The sequence below is a fragment of the Eutrigla gurnardus genome (assembly GCF_963514095.1).
Source record: "Eutrigla gurnardus genome assembly, chromosome: 20".
Lineage (NCBI taxonomy): Eukaryota > Metazoa > Chordata > Actinopteri > Perciformes > Triglidae > Eutrigla > Eutrigla gurnardus.
The window spans coordinates 14,953,732-14,971,179 of NC_139931.1; the positions used below are offsets into that span (position 1 = coordinate 14,953,732).

The 17,448-nt window shown below is 42.6% G+C and overlaps 3 protein-coding genes across 5 annotated transcripts; 2 read left to right on the forward strand and 1 right to left on the reverse strand.

The window, feature by feature from the left end:
• Positions 1-126: 126 nt before the first annotated feature.
• Positions 127-6,941, reverse strand: LOC311031291 (ADP-ribosylation factor-binding protein GGA1-like). Of its 2 annotated transcripts, none has more exons than XM_084037508.1 (17): positions 6,860-6,941; positions 5,881-5,965; positions 5,707-5,782; positions 5,418-5,516; positions 5,180-5,303; positions 4,988-5,088; positions 4,752-4,832; positions 4,328-4,465; positions 4,130-4,211; positions 3,383-3,496; positions 3,122-3,271; positions 2,920-2,993; positions 2,499-2,686; positions 2,164-2,390; positions 1,909-2,085; positions 1,643-1,753; positions 127-1,399 (listed from the first exon to the last, which is right to left on the reverse strand). In XM_084037508.1, exons 1-17 carry the CDS (start codon positions 6,900-6,902, stop codon positions 1,341-1,343), a joined length of 1,929 nt encoding a protein of 642 aa, XP_083893634.1. In that variant the 5' UTR covers positions 6,903-6,941; the 3' UTR covers positions 127-1,340. The 2 variants fall into 2 exon arrangements, with proteins under 2 accessions (XP_083893634.1, XP_083893633.1); XM_084037507.1 differs by having other exon boundaries at positions 1,916-2,085; positions 6,860-6,938.
• Positions 6,942-7,913: 972 nt separating this feature from the next.
• LOC311031288 (MICAL-like protein 1) lies at positions 7,914-13,804 on the forward strand. 2 transcript variants are annotated; one of them, XM_084037502.1, is made up of 15 exons: positions 7,914-8,559; positions 9,011-9,059; positions 9,205-9,346; positions 9,447-9,535; positions 9,636-9,778; positions 10,022-10,629; positions 10,775-10,820; positions 10,972-11,479; positions 11,579-11,701; positions 11,968-12,094; positions 12,218-12,308; positions 12,467-12,540; positions 12,825-12,939; positions 13,036-13,082; positions 13,293-13,804. In XM_084037502.1, exons 1-15 carry the CDS (start codon positions 8,396-8,398, stop codon positions 13,415-13,417), a joined length of 2,451 nt encoding a protein of 816 aa, XP_083893628.1. In that variant the 5' UTR covers positions 7,914-8,395; the 3' UTR covers positions 13,418-13,804. The 2 variants fall into 2 exon arrangements, with proteins under 2 accessions (XP_083893628.1, XP_083893629.1); XM_084037503.1 differs by lacking the exon at positions 9,011-9,059.
• Positions 13,805-14,058: 254 nt separating this feature from the next.
• polr2f (RNA polymerase II, I and III subunit F) lies at positions 14,059-16,102 on the forward strand. Its single transcript, XM_084037551.1, has 5 exons — positions 14,059-14,219; positions 14,418-14,487; positions 14,649-14,779; positions 15,266-15,337; positions 15,516-16,102. Exons 1-5 carry the CDS (start codon positions 14,200-14,202, stop codon positions 15,604-15,606), a joined length of 384 nt encoding a protein of 127 aa, XP_083893677.1. The 5' UTR covers positions 14,059-14,199; the 3' UTR covers positions 15,607-16,102.
• Positions 16,103-17,448: the final 1,346 nt, after the last annotated feature.

Here is a 17,448-nt window from a genome sequence, read left to right on the forward strand (position 1 = left end):
GTATCCTGTTATCCGTAAATCCTTGACACTAACATCATGGAGGCCGACGGTAGCCATCTTTATTCTATCGTGGAGTTTTCATGTGACCAGATGAGAAACTAAAGTCACCACACAAAAGAACAAGCCTTCAAGTCACCAAGAAAAAAAAACAACTTTTATTACCCATTTGGAGTATTTTACCAGTGTTATGCTTTTACACAAGTCAACTTTACATAACAGGACTGCCATCATTGGTATTTACAACGCAGTCTTATTGGATATTAATGCAGCGGAATGTGATTGAGAGCCTGTGAGGAGGAGGAGGTTTTCAGCGTGGCTGACATGCACTGTTGAACTAGCTGAACCTGTTTGAGACAAACACTGTGCTCAGAGCACTTGGGTTCATCTCAATTTGCGTGATGTGTCTTACCCCAAAATGCTGACATATGATCTTAAATTACAAGCGAAAGAAAATGTTAGTAAAAACATAACTTATACCCTAGAGGAAATGCTTTGAATATATTATGAATTTAATGTAGCTGATCTGCATCTCAGGCAAACCCAATATGACTGATGTGTAACAGATGAGAGAGAAAAACAAATCCATCCAAACACTACATGTTAAATAATGTTAGAACTGCAAAATAGGCACATATGGCAGATGATACACAACTGATGTTCTTTACACAATGAGGAAAAGACAGGAAAACAATACAATCAAAAAAATCAATCTCTGTGCAAATCAAAAAGTGGACTCAGTCGTTCAGAAACACTGAACGATATTCACTCATCGCAAAATACACGCCACAAAACATTGATTAAGTGTAGTTTTACAAACTAAGGTGAGCTGTGTCTATGTAATGCACGTACGTCCTTTCTCCCTCGGTGTAGTGCATCTTGCAAGCGTCATGTCCTCATGTTGGAAGAGCATGCAGATGTGAAGAGAAACACAATCGCTAAGTGAAGCAGATTGACTTTGTGTAAAACAAAACGCACACCAAAAATGTGCACAGTCGACGTAGTCTGTTGAAAACAATATGACAAGAATGCAACAGCCGAGGGTAGCATGTTGCAGGTTTGCTTTAAAGCAGCCACATACAGCAGACTAGATCTGCAAAGCATACACACACACACTACACTGACTGAGCATGAGTGTAATCCAAGGAAAGTAATCAATACCAATCAATGAAAATACAATGCGTTACATAAGGAGGATGGGCATATGCAGAGTGTTGAGTTGGAGAGTTGGTTTAGGAAGGAAGCGGAGTCTGAATCAGAGAGTCTGTCAGGTGGTGGTTGTGTTTAAATGCTATAGGTTCCCCCACGTCTCTGGAGGAGGAAACTGTTCTAGACTGCCGCTCTCACTGTGCTCCTGCTCTCCCATGGTGAAGGTTAATCTGTACTGCAGCTGCACTTTCTCCTGAAACACACATGCACACAATTCTTGTTAAACGTCCAGAGAGCTAACAGCCTTGAACTACTCAGAGATACAACAGGGATAACCATCACAGCCACTGCAGTCTGACTTCTACAGTTTACTTGATCAGTGGCAATAAAACAATTAAAGTAGCATTTTTGTCCAGTTTACACACAGAAAGGTAGCTTAGTGGTTTATTTTAAGAGACCTAGATAGTCTAGATAGGCAAGAAGAGTTTTGGTTGACCTTGTTTCGGTTTGCCAGCAGCAGGATCTGTGTGACAGCAGCAGGGGGGAGGATGGGATTGAAAGCTGGGAGCTCCGTTCCTGACGGGGGCTGAAGCTTCACTGCCATAGACTGCAGTTGGTAAACAACAAAACAAACAGTCAACGGACACGGTAAATGAGCTGCAGTGGTTATGTAAAATTGTCCTTACAAGTTGAACCTGGTATGTGAACAGCTCTTATCGAGATTGATCTAGTAGACTGTATCAAATGGGAGGCGTTTCCTACTGCTGACCTTTGGAGCCGTGGTCTGGAAGTTTATGTTGCTGACGGGGACAGGAGCAGATGACAACATGGAGATGATCACCACCAGCACATCGGGACGAGAAGGAGGCGAGTCGCGGGCAAAGTGAAAGAGGACTCGCAGACTGTGTCCATCAAACACGGTCACAGGTAACAGACTACCTGTTAAGAGAAAGGAGAGCATATCATACATCTGTACTTCCAGGTGGGCAGAAGCATGAAGCCGTTACGTTCACTTACTGGGCTTTATGGATTCTAGCGGTACAAAAACATCAGTCAGGGTGACGCCTGCAGACGGACTCTCAGTGTGACTCGAAGACATATCCAGCAACGACGCTGCAAGGCCGGGGTGAGAGTTGAGAGGGGTGGGATGTTCAGCGGCGAAGGTTGGGATGGGGTTCGGGGTGATGTTGCACCCAGACTTGCTCTGGAGATCTCTCAGAGTTGGTTTGATCTGCTGCTTGTCCCTTAAAGCAGACCAATCAGGAAAACATTTCAAACTTAGACTAATGGGTCCAATTTGTGACTATTTGCCGCAGAAATGTCACAGTGTTAGGATGGTGTTCGTTAAATACCATTTGACCTGCAGGCCCTCTGGAGGCAGAGACTGCTGAATCAGTGTCTTTCCCAGCAGGTCCAGCTCATCCAGGGCCGAGTTCCCAGGTGTGGAGCCAGACGAGAGGGGCTGAGAGTGGGAGGGTGGGTCCGGGCTCAGGAGGACACTCGATGCTGCTGGAATGTCTGCATCTATGCTGTCGGAGGACTGGAAGTAGAAAGTGAGTATGTGTGAGAAAAATTGTGGTATAAATGCCCACACTTAGTCAACTAAATGGCCGTTGCTGTCTTAGTTGACTAAGATTTCTTTAGTCAGTCCTTTTTATGCTGAATGACCAAAAAGCTTATGAGCACAAAACAAGAATTAAAGTGGTGAAACCCAAAATTAATTCACAAAAGAACTATGAATTGTAAAACAAAGTTGTGCATGTTCCAGCTCACCTGAAAGGAGTCCCAGGCTGTGGAGTCCTCAGGCTGTGACGGAGGGTTGGAGGTGTGTGTTCCTTCACTTAAACCTGTAGGGTGCACAAAGAGTGGCAAACTCTTTAGGAAAGGGTTTCATCTCCTAGAGAACCAATCACAATCCCAATGGATATCCTGCATACAACTTATTGGTGTGTGGTGTCCAATGACATGCTGTTACCGAGTGACATGAGCTCATCGTCCAGGAGACTGATCCCCATCTCTTGCAAGGGGGCGTTGAGGCTGTCTGTTGGAGTGGGGAACTCTGGGAAGGACGGAGGAGACTGTGGTGATGTGTCCAACCCCGACAGATCCAGCAGTGCCGTCCCTCCTTTTGAATATAAACATTAAACATGTTTGTAAACCGATCACTCTAAAACCAATCTATTAATAAGTCATGATTCTATAATTCATGTATTTCTGCACTGGATTCTTCACCCACCTGTTTGCTTCTGGGTGTTTAATGTGTTGTTGCCATTTACTATCTCCCCCTTCACCTGCTGTTTGTACTGGTTGATAACCTGGGTCAGGCTGTCGTTGGCCTGCAGAATCTCAGCTGTGGAAATGCATAAGAAAAAAAGTTAAGTGATTCTCTGCTGCTGGGCAGAAGGTGAACTAGAGCGTAGTTGCTTTATAAACTGGATCAGAGCACCAAATAATATGTCATATGCAAGCATCTTTTGAGGTTAAGTGAAGGGATAATGTGAAAAAGCATTCTAAATGCAAACTTTCTCCAATAAGCCAAGTCTTATTATCAAGGCTAGTTGATAATCTGTATTCATGGCCACGGATGGTATTTTTTAAAAACATTTTTACAATGAAATGCAAATGACTCCAGAGAAGAAAATGTCAGTTCTGGAAATCAAGAATTTCTGCAGGAAACAGACGGTAAAAGAGCAATACGCAGTTCTGTAATATTGATGTAACTAACAATGATTTGCATCAGCTTTCAATGATTATCTCTCAACGATCATAGACGTATCTTTGGTGTTCTTATCAGGCAGGAAAGGCAGTTCAGTGTCCTGTTGGAGGCCTCTAAGACCGAAGATAAAAGGAGCAAATTAACTGTCTTTTGCTCTGCCTGATGACAACTAATGGAGCTAGAAACATTTATGCAGGAAACATACAGGGAGGATTTATTCATTCTTGCCATGATTTTTAATGGCAGATGACTAAAAATGATGCTCACCGAGAGCGTCGTCGTTGTCCTCCGTGTCGCTTGCCAATCTGAACAGTGTAGGTCTCATTTTCTCACAGCGCTGGTAAAGGTCCTGATCACACAAAACACACTATGTCAAACACACACACCATCTTCAGATCAGCATGTCCACCCAGGTGTTTTATCCATTGCTGACTAACTCTTGATTTAAAGCATCTTTGGGTTCACCTGTATGAGTTCAGCGTTGCGCTGATTGTCCGCAGTGCTGTCATAGTCCTGCAGAAGCTGAGTCAGCAGACTAACGCTCTCCTTCACTTCCTGAATAGCGTTCAGCCGCTTTGACACCTTCTCTGCTCGCTTCTGATCCTGCAACAGACAAACAGATTCATTCACAAACAACACATAGCAGGGTGTGACCACAAACAGAGGTCACAGAGGAGCATTTAGTAAAGTCTAGGGAGAGCAAAGAGCAGCTCATATTACCCTGAAATCAGGATTATTGACAGTGACACACAAATCCTCCAAAGCAACCGACCTCATTCAGTTAAAGTTGTTGCCCTGAATGCAGCCCTCTGGTAATTAACTATTTTTTATTTAAACGCACACACAAAACTACATCTGCAGCACTAAAATAATAAGAAAACAGGTTTACCTCTTGGACCATTTCCTTGATGAGTTTGTTGGCAGCTTTTAGGTCCTCAGGGTGGGAGCTATTCAACAGGCGAGACAACATCTAACAAAGCAGACAGCCAGAGTTCCCATGGTGAAAAATCAGTGAGCAGGATTCATAAATCCCAAAAGGGAGGCGAGCGCAACCATGTGCAGCGGTTAAAACGTTTCTCATGTTGCATCTTTTCAAATAGCTGTTATCAACAAAGAAGTCCTTACCTTTGACTTCTCCTCATCCTCAAAAATGGCATTCTTGGGTCTGGGTGGAGGAAGGTTCAGTAGTTTGTCAGGTGGCAGCTCTGGGTCTTGTTTAATAATACCTGATTTACAAACAGTACATGAGTTTCTGTAGTCATTATTACCCTGTAAAGAATTTGCTTTCTATCATTCTCATTCATCTGATGGCCGTACCTTGTTTCTTCAGCATCTGGTAGGCATCTGAGATCTTGGCCTCATCAGGTAATCCTAAAGTCCAGCTAAAGATCAACTCCAAAACCTTCTTTTTTACTGGCTCTGGTGACCGTGAGCCCAGGTACTGAGTGGGGGAAAGAAGACAACAACTGAGGAATTTACATACATCGGACGTGTTTGTTTTTTTTAAACTGAAAATATATAGATGCACTCAGAGAAGACACTTGGGGATTCTTACCTTTGGAGAAACTACTTTGATAAGTTCATTGAGAAAACGAAACTTTCCCACTTCACTGTGAAACCTTTTCCCACAGTTTTTCATACACGTCTCCAGAACCTGTGCAAGAAAGTCAATGACATAGCATTAAAATGACCCACTAACTAATGAATGTAATCCCATATAATAAACTGGATAGAAAATTAGTAGAGTCTTAGTGGATTCGGAAAAACTGATGACTGAAACCCATGATCATCAGTACTGAGACAGACAATCTGACTAACAGTTCCTGGTTGAGATCTGAACTCACCAGCAGGGCCTGCATGGCCTCCCACTCCTGGGGAGACTGGATCTTGTGGGCCAGGAGCCTGGTGGCCAGCTGAGGTCTGTAACACAAGTATTACTAAATCAGATTAAGCCCATAATGAGTGCAGCATCAAGCAGAGCAAAATGAAGACATGCAGCACAAACAACGTCCTCTTACCCCTCCAAGTCATCGTTGAGCTGGTCACAGAAGGCATGGATGCTGCTCCAGTCGGTGTCTCTGTTCAGTGGGTTCGTGGCTCTGTCTGAAATGTTTTAGCAAATGGGATGTCAGACAACAGAGATGGTGCTGTGGCGTTTCTTCCTTATGATTGATATTCACAGTGTCATTGTGTTACAGGTTAAATTACTATAAAATTATGTAACCTGTTCAGTCATTGTTTCTGCACTCGGACACCACAACAAAAAGCAGTTCCAGCTTACACGAGGGTTAAAGTTTAGGGTTGATTGCACAACATATTGCAATATTTTTCTTGTTTGTATTATTTTACTGTTTTTACTGTCAAATGAGTGCGTGTTATTAACATGCAATTTCATATTAAATTGAACGAGAGCATCAATATTCATCCTCCCAAATTACATAATTGTTGAGTGCAAATGTTTAAGCTTTTCACTACAAAAATACTTCACCTAAGCACCCAAGAAGGCTTGATGCCAGCATCTAAACATGAATTGTGTGTGTGTCACATAACGAGAGCATGTCACCGTGCAGACAGATATACAGAGCAGGTGCTAACACGAGTGTCACGTCAGCTAGCTCGCTGTCGGTAGTCGCCCTGTATCACCGTCTCGTCTAGAACTTTCTTAGGAGGCCACAGCTTTGCCGTAATCACGATCTAACCTCCGCGACTAAAAATACCTCCACCGGGATCGCATCGCCCACCAACTAGCCGAGCTATCGAGCCGCCAAGCTAAAGCTACGCCGGGCTGTATTGTGTGTTGACAGCTGGCAGGCACAGCAGCTCCGGAGCTAGCAGCTAGCCTCCTGGATGTGGCGGCGGGTTGCCAGTCCCCTCTGCCGGGACACGCGCCGCCGCGATCGGCTGTCATCTCACACACAACCACTCGCGGACAACGACGTGCGAGTGTCCGGCTCTCCGGGCAACACACGCTCGGTAGAATATGTTTAAAACACTCACTGATACGAGACTCCAAACTCTCCGTATCGGGCGGCGCGGCCATCACTGCGAGATTTATGTCATGCGTCGGTCTCGCGAGGGACGCACGAGCACGTCAAGGCAGGAAGAGGCACAGAACTAGAGAGCATAGAAGAGACAGGTTGGCCTGTGGCGTTGCTGCTGGCACCTTTCTCGATAACCGTCAGTACAAACAATCACAACGCTCTCCTACTTGTGTCCTGAGAACTACCTGCCGTGACACAGTTACACCACACACTCAATTCGCTGTTACTCATGGTAAGAAATAGGTGAAATGGGCCTAAAGAAGAAACACCAGACTACCGTTAAGCAAGGCCATGGGGCCTCCATACATATACACAGGGTGTAAACACTTTGTCGTATTTGTTTATTAATATGCAAAATTAAGAACACTTTTTTGGTAAGCACAATTACTGATATGACATTGTTCTTTTCCCCCCTTTTTACCACTGTTGTCATAATGTTCATACTAATTATTTTAGCCAGCAGCCATGATAAAAAAATATTGCATTTAAGTCACAAATTGTTGTGTTTGTTATTAATTCGTGTGTGTGAAAGGTAAGAGGAAATACAAATAAAAAATCTAGCAAATTAATTTCTATGACCAGAGAGCCGCATCACGCGAAGAAACAAGTACCGGAGTAAAATTCCTTCAAAATTAAAGCACGCCTTTTGGACTCTGAATAACTTGTTTGACTGGAAATAACTTTTCTATAACTTTACTGACACTTAAAAATATTTCTCAAATGACACGTGGATGAATTATCCAAACATCACGAAATAGCAACACAGTTCCAATAAAGTTCCCTAAAGATTAATTAAATGTCTTTTTATTTTGCTTGTATGTTTTTTTATACATCAGAAGATCTATTCGTTGACCAAAGCAAAAACAAAGAATAAGTATTGACATTGATAAGTGTGTCTAATAAACAAGATATGTTTATGTATTTGGCTGCCACGCAGTGAATAGACACCTCCCCTCCCCTTACAGAGAAGAAGCAGCTCGGTGTCTCCCTCTAGCGACAGTTATTGTTCATTTCACTGACTGTGGCGCACAACAAGACGGATTACAGCAAGTAACGGGATTTCTTCTTTTTAAATGTTCTGAATGATCTTGTGTTATTAAATCGACCAGGAGTCTTGGATCAACCTGACGTCTGTTGTTAACGACAGTTCGCCTCTCAGAAGGTCGTTGGTGGTGGTTGTGAAACTTGACATTGTGAGTGAGGGAACCCGTTGATTGTGGCTGGAAACACTGAAGCAAGGTTAAGTGCTTTTAGCTTTAATGTGCGGACTACTTTTTATTTGACAACGTTACGAGGGATACCTCACTTCCTTCCTGTACTTTCACTAACTCGACGCACAAGTTCGCCCGCAAGTTTTCTGCAAAACAAAAAGCGGTAGTCGCATGGGTAGTACAAGTACACGCTCGTTTCCTGTTTCCTCCTCAAAGGCAAGCGTACCGCGGTTACTTTGATCTCCTCTCCACCGACGAAGCGACATGTTCCGCCGGCTCACATGTCAAGTCTCACGCAGGAGATGGCGTCGCCGCAGGCTGTGCGGGAGTGGTGCCGCGTCACATGCGCCAGTTACCCCGACGTGCAAATAAACAACATGTCGACCTCGTTCAGAGATGGACTCGCCTTCTGTGCCATCATCCACAAGCACCGACCTGACCTGATGTAAGTAGACCAGTCAGCATCCTGCGTGACGTCTTCAACGGTCTGATCTGCATGGAAAGGACATTTCTGACATTGTGAACACATTGTTTGTCCTTGTCTGAGTTTTGGGGTCCTGTGTTGAGATGGATTTGTCGTCATGTGTTCAGATTTGCTGTGTAATCTGGAGCAGAGCAGGACCTGTGTCTGCAGGACTAATCTGCTCTTCAGCTTAATCTCTCTCTGTCTCTCTGCTTAACCTTTTCTTAACCTTTTCTTATCCACTTTAATAGGATGAGGTGTTTTACCTTTTTACATGCAACTGAAATCATCTTAATTGAACCGCCGATCTTGGACTTAATTTTGCTGGTGGCAGTGATTCTTTAGCCAATAGGAAACTGCTTTGTTTTGTTTTCTGGTTTTGTCTTTTCCTCATCAGTTAATCAATCTCTTAATTTTCCTCACCTTGCTCCAGAGATTTCCGCTCCCTCTCCAAAGATAATGTTTATCAAAATAACAAGCTGGTGAGTCATTTCCATCTATCTTCGTACGCCACAATACAAGCAGATGTCTCTCAACGCTGTGATTGGCATTTATTTACCTTTTTATTAACACAAAAGTCTGTTTTTACAGTCTTCTACCTTCATTCTCTGTTTATCTTGCCTGTAGGCTTTTGAGATTGCAGAGAGTAAGCTGGGCATCTCTGCCTTGCTGGACCCGAAGGACATGGTTTCCACCAAGGTGCCTGATTGTTTGAGCGTCATCACCTACCTCTCCCAGTACTACTACTTCTTCAACAGAAAGTCCTACGGTGTGCTGAGTATAAGCTCTCCTTTCTGGTTCATAGATCGGATGTTTTTGTTCGTAGCTACTTGCAGACAACACGTCTACGTCTATTCTTGACTTTACAGCAGGTCTTGCCAGTTTGAGGTCGTCACACATCCCTACTTTAAACAACTTCCTGAAGAGTAAGACCCCTGATGGTTTGAAACCCCTGAAGGTAATTTTATGTATATTCGCAATGTGAACACACCTGTTTTTTTCCTCACAGTTGCTTTGACCTATCAGTCTCAGTTGCTGGTTTCTCTTCTCTTTTTCAGAGCCTGACTGATCTGGAAACCAGCAGAGAGGTCCGTTTGTCCAACACAAGGTCCCACGCCGCGTGTAATGTGTGTTTTAAGCCTGTCCACCTAATACAGAGACATTTGACTGACGGGAAGGTCTACCATCGCAGCTGTTTCAGGTAACAGCACAATTCACAAGGTAACAGCAACTTTTTTAATTCTGTGTCTGGATCGATCACAGCCATACAGCACCAGAAGAAAACTTGTTGTTTTTTGGTTGCTTTTTGTTTTAAATCGTCAAAGGATTTTCTTCAGTGTTTGGATTATAGTACATGTGAGTTATTCAGACATTAGGCAGGTAAATTATGGGACTTTTTTTCAGTTTCTCTTGCATAACAGCACATTTTACTTTTGTCTTTCAGGTGCAAACTCTGCCACAGCACTCTTTTACCGGGGTCTTACACACAGGGAAGCGATGACGGCTCTTTGGTCTGCACTCACCACACAACGGACAGTATAAGTACTCATGTTGACCTCGATCAGCAAGTAGGATCTACTGAGAATCGGAACAAATGTCCATTTCAGGCAGGTTATTTGTCTCTGGGAGGATTGGCCGTCTCCAGCGTCCCTCATTACACTAAAACAACAGAGTCACGGGACAGACTGGTTTCACAAACACCACAGACGGAGGCGAGAGAAAGGCAGGAGAGGAGCAGAGAGCTGAAAGGCAGAGACTCAAGTGTTGGACTGAAGTGTGTGGTAAAGAAGCCAGCGCCTCCTCGTCTTCCTCCGCCCTGTGTTGAAGTCGCAGGAGCTGGAAAAGCTGGAACTGCAGCCGTTCTGGCAGAAAGTGAGATACAGCAGGAAGCAACAGCGACTCCAGAGCCCTCTGATCTCTCTTCAGCGTGTGTGCTAGAAGGAAGTAGTCGTCCAGTCCCAGCACCCAGGCGAATGTTGGACTCTTCTGCGGTCCCTGTTCCTGCACCCAGGACCAAAGCTGCCCAGCCCGTGAGCAGCTCCCCCGCTGCAGGTAAACAGGCTCTGTATTATTTTATTATTTTTTAATATTTTATTATTATTATTTATATTTGCTCAGTTCCCTTTGTGTATGTGTGTCGATGTGTTCTTCTCTTTCATGACTGAGTGAATAAAACATTTTGTTTTTCTCTACACAGCCAGTTCATCCCACCAAAATGAAAGTTCACCAAACTCATCTCACATGTGAGTGGACAGAAAGAGTCTACTTTCTATCATGCCTTTTGTAATCCTCTGTATACAAATGTATTATGTATTGACAATAATAATAACAATAATAATAATAATAATAACAATAAAAATAACGGTTCTATCTCACTTGTCTCTCCTCTTATAGCACCAGCCCAACCAGAAGTAGCCCTAAAACCCAAACCAACCATCCATGGATGACCATCGTCCATCCCGGACCCTGGACACAACTTCCTCCCGCTCCAGCTCCAGTACCAACTCCCCGATCCAAACAATCTAACCAGCGGAGGTCATGGTACAGACCCAGAGTGCCTCCTCCCAATCCATTTGCAGAGGAGGAAGACGAGGACGCTCAGCCTGAGTCTGCAGACCAAACTAAACATTTAGCGGCAGCTATCCATTCAGGGAGCGGTGGCGGTCTGACCAATAAATCAGGACACATGGAGGCTGCGGTTTGTTTAAGTGATGCTGCCATTAAATCTCCACCTGATGATGATGATGATAATGTGGGAGCATCAAGTGAACCAGCTGGCCACATTTTACCCAGGAGTCTGTCTGTTCCAGCTATCACATCCGCCTGCTCTCAAAGTTCCCTTTTGCATTTTGACTTGACGGAGGGAAGCGAGTCCGATCAGGTCATGTCATGTAAAAGTAAGGTATGACAAGAGATAATGGCTACCTGTTAATAATGACATTTCTTCTGCAGTCAGAGATTCAGAACCACAAGTTAAACAACATTTTCTTCCTATTTCTAGTCGGCCTGCAAAGAGAATCCCTTTGATCGAAAACCTGCAATGCCCAAATCCCAGACCTTCCAGGCCCTCCCGTCTACACGGGCCCCTGCTCCCGGACATGGCTTCCCACTCATCAAGAGGAAGGTACATTGGCTGGATTTAGAACAAACACATCAAACATGTTTATACTGATAGAATTAGTGTTCAAAATACATATTAACACATTCTAACAAAAAAGCAAAATACTAAACTGAATAGAAAGATCACATCGATCATCTTAGAACTCTGAATCTCGAGGTTCAGTCGTTAGGGATTGTGTTTAAATTCTTGTGGTGTTAATTAAGAATTGGGTTTCTTCATGACTTTTTTTTGCAGAAATATATTACTGAGACTTGTGTGTTGCTTGACAGGTGCAGACGGACAAACATGTGTCCACAGAAGACCTGCAAGCGGAGATGAGAGAACTGGATCAGCATCTGGAGGCGCTGGAACAAAGAGGAGTTGAACTGGAGGGGATTCTGAGACGCAACAAGAATGGTACAAAAAAGGATTCACTGGCTGGAACGAAACCACTTTTTGTGAACACAGTGTTTAAATGCTAACTGTGTAATGGGGATGTTTGCATGTTTGTTTCAATGACCCGTTCTTTTGTTATTTTAGATGAGGACGAGGAACAAATGCTAATGGCGTGGTTCTCTCTTATCCATGAGAGACATGTCCTGATGTGCAGAGATACAGAGTTGGTTCATCTGTAAGTAGACTACGCCAGCTAATGCTAATGAGTTGCACAGCATGTGCCACCATTTTTCATTTCCACTGCAGTTTGGTCTGCATCAAAAATGTTTCGTGAGTTTTGTGATGGCAGGTTTCTGGAATTTCATGGACATTTTGGGTTGTGCTTTTTCCCAGGGCAAAGCAGCAGAAGTTGGAGGAGAGACAGGCAGATGTGGAGTATGAACTCAGATGTCTCCTTAATAAACCACGTAAGTGTCTTAATATGTGCATCCCTTAGCACATTTTTCCAGCTAACGTATTCAACAATAATATTTATTATTTATCTCAATTATCAATACATGTTTCTGATGTGGGTTTAAAGGGCTTCACAATTAAAATCATACATATACTATATAAATGATCATATTTCTAACAAATCCAGAGATTTAAATTGACCAGTTCTGTGAGATGAACCTCCCTGGCTAAAGATCCCTAAATGTGTGGGATGCGATGCATTTTCTTAAACGTCACACGCCGCTGTCTTCACCTTCAGTGAGTGATTGGTGTCAGGACGATCGAGGTCGAGAGCAGCAGCTGATGGATGAGCTGGTCGCCATCATCGAGCAGAGGAACCAGATCGTCAGCAGCTTGGATCAGGACAGGCAGAGGTGCTGATTTAAAAAAAAAAATAATAATAATAATATGGGACTATCACATTCACCGATTTCAATGTTGAAATATATAAATGCAACTTTGTTTTTTAGGGAAAGAGAAGAAGATATGCATTTGGAAGCCATGATGAAGAACAAAGGTAAGACAACTTTTAATATGAAAAAGCCCCCCTTTTTTTACAGTGTTGTGTGTCTTTTCCTGCCCATGTATTATTCTCCTCTCTGCTTGTGGAGAAGATATAGATATATTGTCTCAAACACATTAATGCTCGATAAAAAACTCCTGGATGCAAAATGTTGAAACCACTGACTCGTGTTTTACTGCACCTAACGGGGTTATCTCTCCACAGAGTTGCAGAAAGAAGGACTTAAAGAGCTAAAGAAGTCAAAAGGAAAGTTCAAGCCCATGAAAATGTTTAAGATGCTGAATCATAAAGCTGAGAGCAACAAAGGCTCCATGGACAAGAAGAGCTGAAGTATTTTCCTCTGTACTGCAGAAACGGAAAACAAACTCATACTTTGAGATGATGAATATGATGACAGTGGAATATGATCACAATATGAATGTTCTTTTTATGCTGAAGAGCAGCTCGGTAGCATAAATATTCTCTTTGTGCAAATGTTTCAGTGTTGTCAATGTACATCCTCCATGTTTCTTAACTTGTCATATCACCTGTTTTACAATGATTTATTTATTTTATTACATACTTGTATTAGTTGAAGTATGCAATACATTTGTATTGAAAATTGTATGCTTCTCTGTGGATAATTGTATATTTTATGTTTGAACAACTTTTTACACTCAGTTACACTCAAACTTGTATTGAATTGATGAATAAGAACATTAACCGTGCTATTTACATTGTCGGTGTCTGTGTTTTTGCTCTAATGTTAAGGTTTAAGTTAGAAACACTGGAGGACAGAGCTGAGAAATCTACAAATAGTAATGCATTAACTGTATCCTAGATATCATCTTACTTTATGGAGAGATGTCCTTTATGATTTGTGTCTCGTGACTCCTGGGCTGTACTCAAAAATATCCAACCTTTTTCTAAACACTTTTTATTAAATTACAAGACAAACGGAACGGAAAAATAAACGTGCCTCTGTCGCACCCGGAATATTTCCCAACGGACCAAGCTACCGGAAGTGGAGTGTTCTTAACGTTCATGTGGGTCCATGTTGACAACAAAGTGTTTCTGAACATTTGTATTAGTAGGGATTCACAGGGAGGATAAACAAGCTTCAAAATAAAACATGTCCGACAACGAAGATAAGTAAGTACCGACACACAGCGTTGACATGCTAGCGCGATATGAGGATGTGTTTACTACAGTATAACATAATACAACGTGGGCTAATGTTAACGTTATAGCTAACTAACGTTTAGCCTGTTAGCTAGCTGTCCATTATAAACTTACCGGTATTCTGGTTCTGTGGTCTTTGTGGAAACTGTTTTTATGTCATTTTTTTAGCTTCGACGACGGAGACTTTGATGATGCCGAAGAGGATGAGGGATTAGATGACCTGGAAAACGCCGAAGATGTAAGTTCGCCGTTTAATTATAAGATACATGTCTGTCCTCGCTGTCGTTTAGCGTGTGTGTAAACTGTTAAGCTATTTGCTGTCCAATACAATATCGCCGGCTGGCTCCACCGCCGTGGTGCCTATGTGCTGATTCCAGACCGGTTTGCTCTCGTGTGCAGGAGGACCGGGAGAACGTGCAGATCCTGCCCGCGGGAGAGGGGCAGCAGGCGAACCAGAAGAGGATCACAACGGCGTACATGACCAAGTACGAGCGAGCCAGAGTGCTCGGGACACGAGCTCTCCAGATAGCGTGAGTGTTTTATTCTATTCGTTGACATCATCGTTACATCCCGACGGCCATCAATACATCAATTAATAAATAGAATTTAAAAAAAATGCCTTGTTTGTTCTTTCTGGAAGCACAGGTAAGTTTTGTCATGTTATACTTTGAGATTTAGTTTAAAATATTGTGATATTTGAGTCTATTGATACCATCCATTACATTTCTAGGGAAACATGGATTTAAAAACTTGGTGGATAGGAAACAATGAGCTCCCCCTCCTTTAAATGACCAGTAATAGCAGAACCAATGTATTCTTATAAATTCTTATAAAACTCTATAGATCCTCTCTGACAGCAACGTTTGTTAATGTGGGACCTTTTAATGTAATAAGAACCGTTACCCAGTCTTAAATGCGTTGTAGGAGGTTGTCTGTGTTCGGACATAACTTTATGAGTTATATGTATTAATTCAGCATGTACTGTATCCTTCTATCCGCTGACTTGTTTCCAACAGGATGTGCGCTCCAGTCATGGTGGAGCTGGAGGGAGAAACGGACCCCTTGCAAATAGCTATGAAAGAGCTGAAGTAAGTGATAATTGTAAAGATTGTATCATCAGTAATGCTTGATAAGATTATATCATGACTGCATCTTGTAGTTTTCCTTCTGTCATTATTTTAAGAGTAGGTCAATATTCTGTGATACAGAGTGTATATAGAACATCTTAGTCTCTGACAGAAAATTGTGTTTGACCCCATCCAACAGAAGCAGAAAGATCCCCATCATCATCCGCAGGTACCTTCCTGATGGGAGTTATGAGGACTGGGGCTGTGACGAGCTCATCATAACCGATTAACCAACTCGTCGGGTCTGCACTATTAAAACAGTACATGCTGGTTGACACCCTCACTCATACCAGGTTAGTCAGCTACACAAACTCAGAAGATTCCTCAACTCGGTGCAAGGATCACCCACCTGCTCATACCTCAACAAATATCGACACGATCGACAAATATCCACCACAGGTCACTCGAGTGAAATATGAATACATGATACATGCCTTCAAAACTCCATATTGCTTTTAGGTTTGTGATTTTGTGATCTGATTTTTTTTTAGTCTCATTGTGTTTTTCATGCCAAACCGCTCAAGTTTAAATCTAAAGTACTTCTTTTACAGCTGCATTATAACTAAGAGCCACAAGGGGGAAATGTAACATAAGTCAAACATTTACTTTGTTTTACAAAATAATCCTGTGTTATTATTATTCCATGTGTTGTTCTAAAGGAGAAAGGTGATTAGTGTAAAAGAACTGTTTTATTGTTATTAATAAACTCTTTTGTATAAATGACAATGTGTCATTCATAACACTTATAGTAACACTATGAACTGTTAGAGATGTTTGTAATGAGTCATATTATGGGTTAATATCTGCGTCACTGAGATTTCACAGTACAATCATGCAACTAAGCCACTCGCAGCTCAGCAAGCTGGATGTTCAGCTAAACGTAGGACTTGCAAAAGAGTTACTTAGTTGCTTCCTGAACCCACAGTTTGTCATGATACTGGTAAATCATATTTCATTGGTGTTGTTTTGAGTAGATATCCTCATATGTCCACTTTTCCACTTGGCTAATGCAACTTTCTATTGTGTGGCAAACATGTCTGCTGAAGGATGACGGACAATGTTTCCAACTGAATATTATGAAGTTCACTTACAGAAACTTGCACATCTAAAGGCAGCTAGACCGTTAACTCCCCAACTTAAACCAGTAAGCAGGTTAGTATGTGTGCTTAAAAAAAAAATCAGTTTCATAGGTGAGATTTCTTGGCAGATTTCTGAGGCGTCATGTTGAAGCCGTTTCATCAGAAGCTGTACTTAATGAGGTTTATGTCATGTATTCTCCACCCTGTCATTGAGAACTAGCATGGGAGCTTGACATTCTCGCCTGACTTCATGTTCAGGAGCTCTGTTAGAGAGGTGAAATGTTGAAACTGTCATGATTTTCTCTGTCTTCCCCCCCTGCTTGTCCCATACAGACACATACACACAAAGCAGCCAAACAGTCCCTGTATTGTTTAGGGAAAGCGGGTTGTTGCCCGGGCTGAAAGAAGGCCACTCCATGCAGGAAGATAGAACGTTTGTGAGAATCAGAGGATTGACAGCTTTGTTTTAGAAGAAGCTGCACGGAGACACTCCGGCCTGTGTTGGATGCATGGATGGATTATATATTCAGCAACTTCCACTGATGAATTGGTGTTTCTGTGATGAAAGTAAAGCCAAGAGGTGTGTATCATCTATCTCACATGCATTTAAACGTCACAGGGGAAAATCCAGTTTGTACTGGTATCTATAATTGTGCGTAGCCACAGTCATGCTATTAATTTCTAAAAAACAGCTTTATTCTGTGAGTCTTTTGATTGGAGGAAACGGTGCCTCAGGGTGACGCTGCACTACTTTCATGGGGTGGATGGGGCGGCCCATGTGACACTCACCAGCACCAACCACAGCGAGGCCACCATCAGGTCGTCAGCCCAGTTTAGGGTACGGCTAATATTATCTGACTTATTCCTTTGCACATTATTCCCCACCTTATCTTATGTCTTATGTATCTGCTTTTCTCTGTGGTTCTCTTATAACTCTTTTATTATATTACTGTCTTTTTCCAACCTGCTGTGCTCTGACTATTCCCCGTTCAA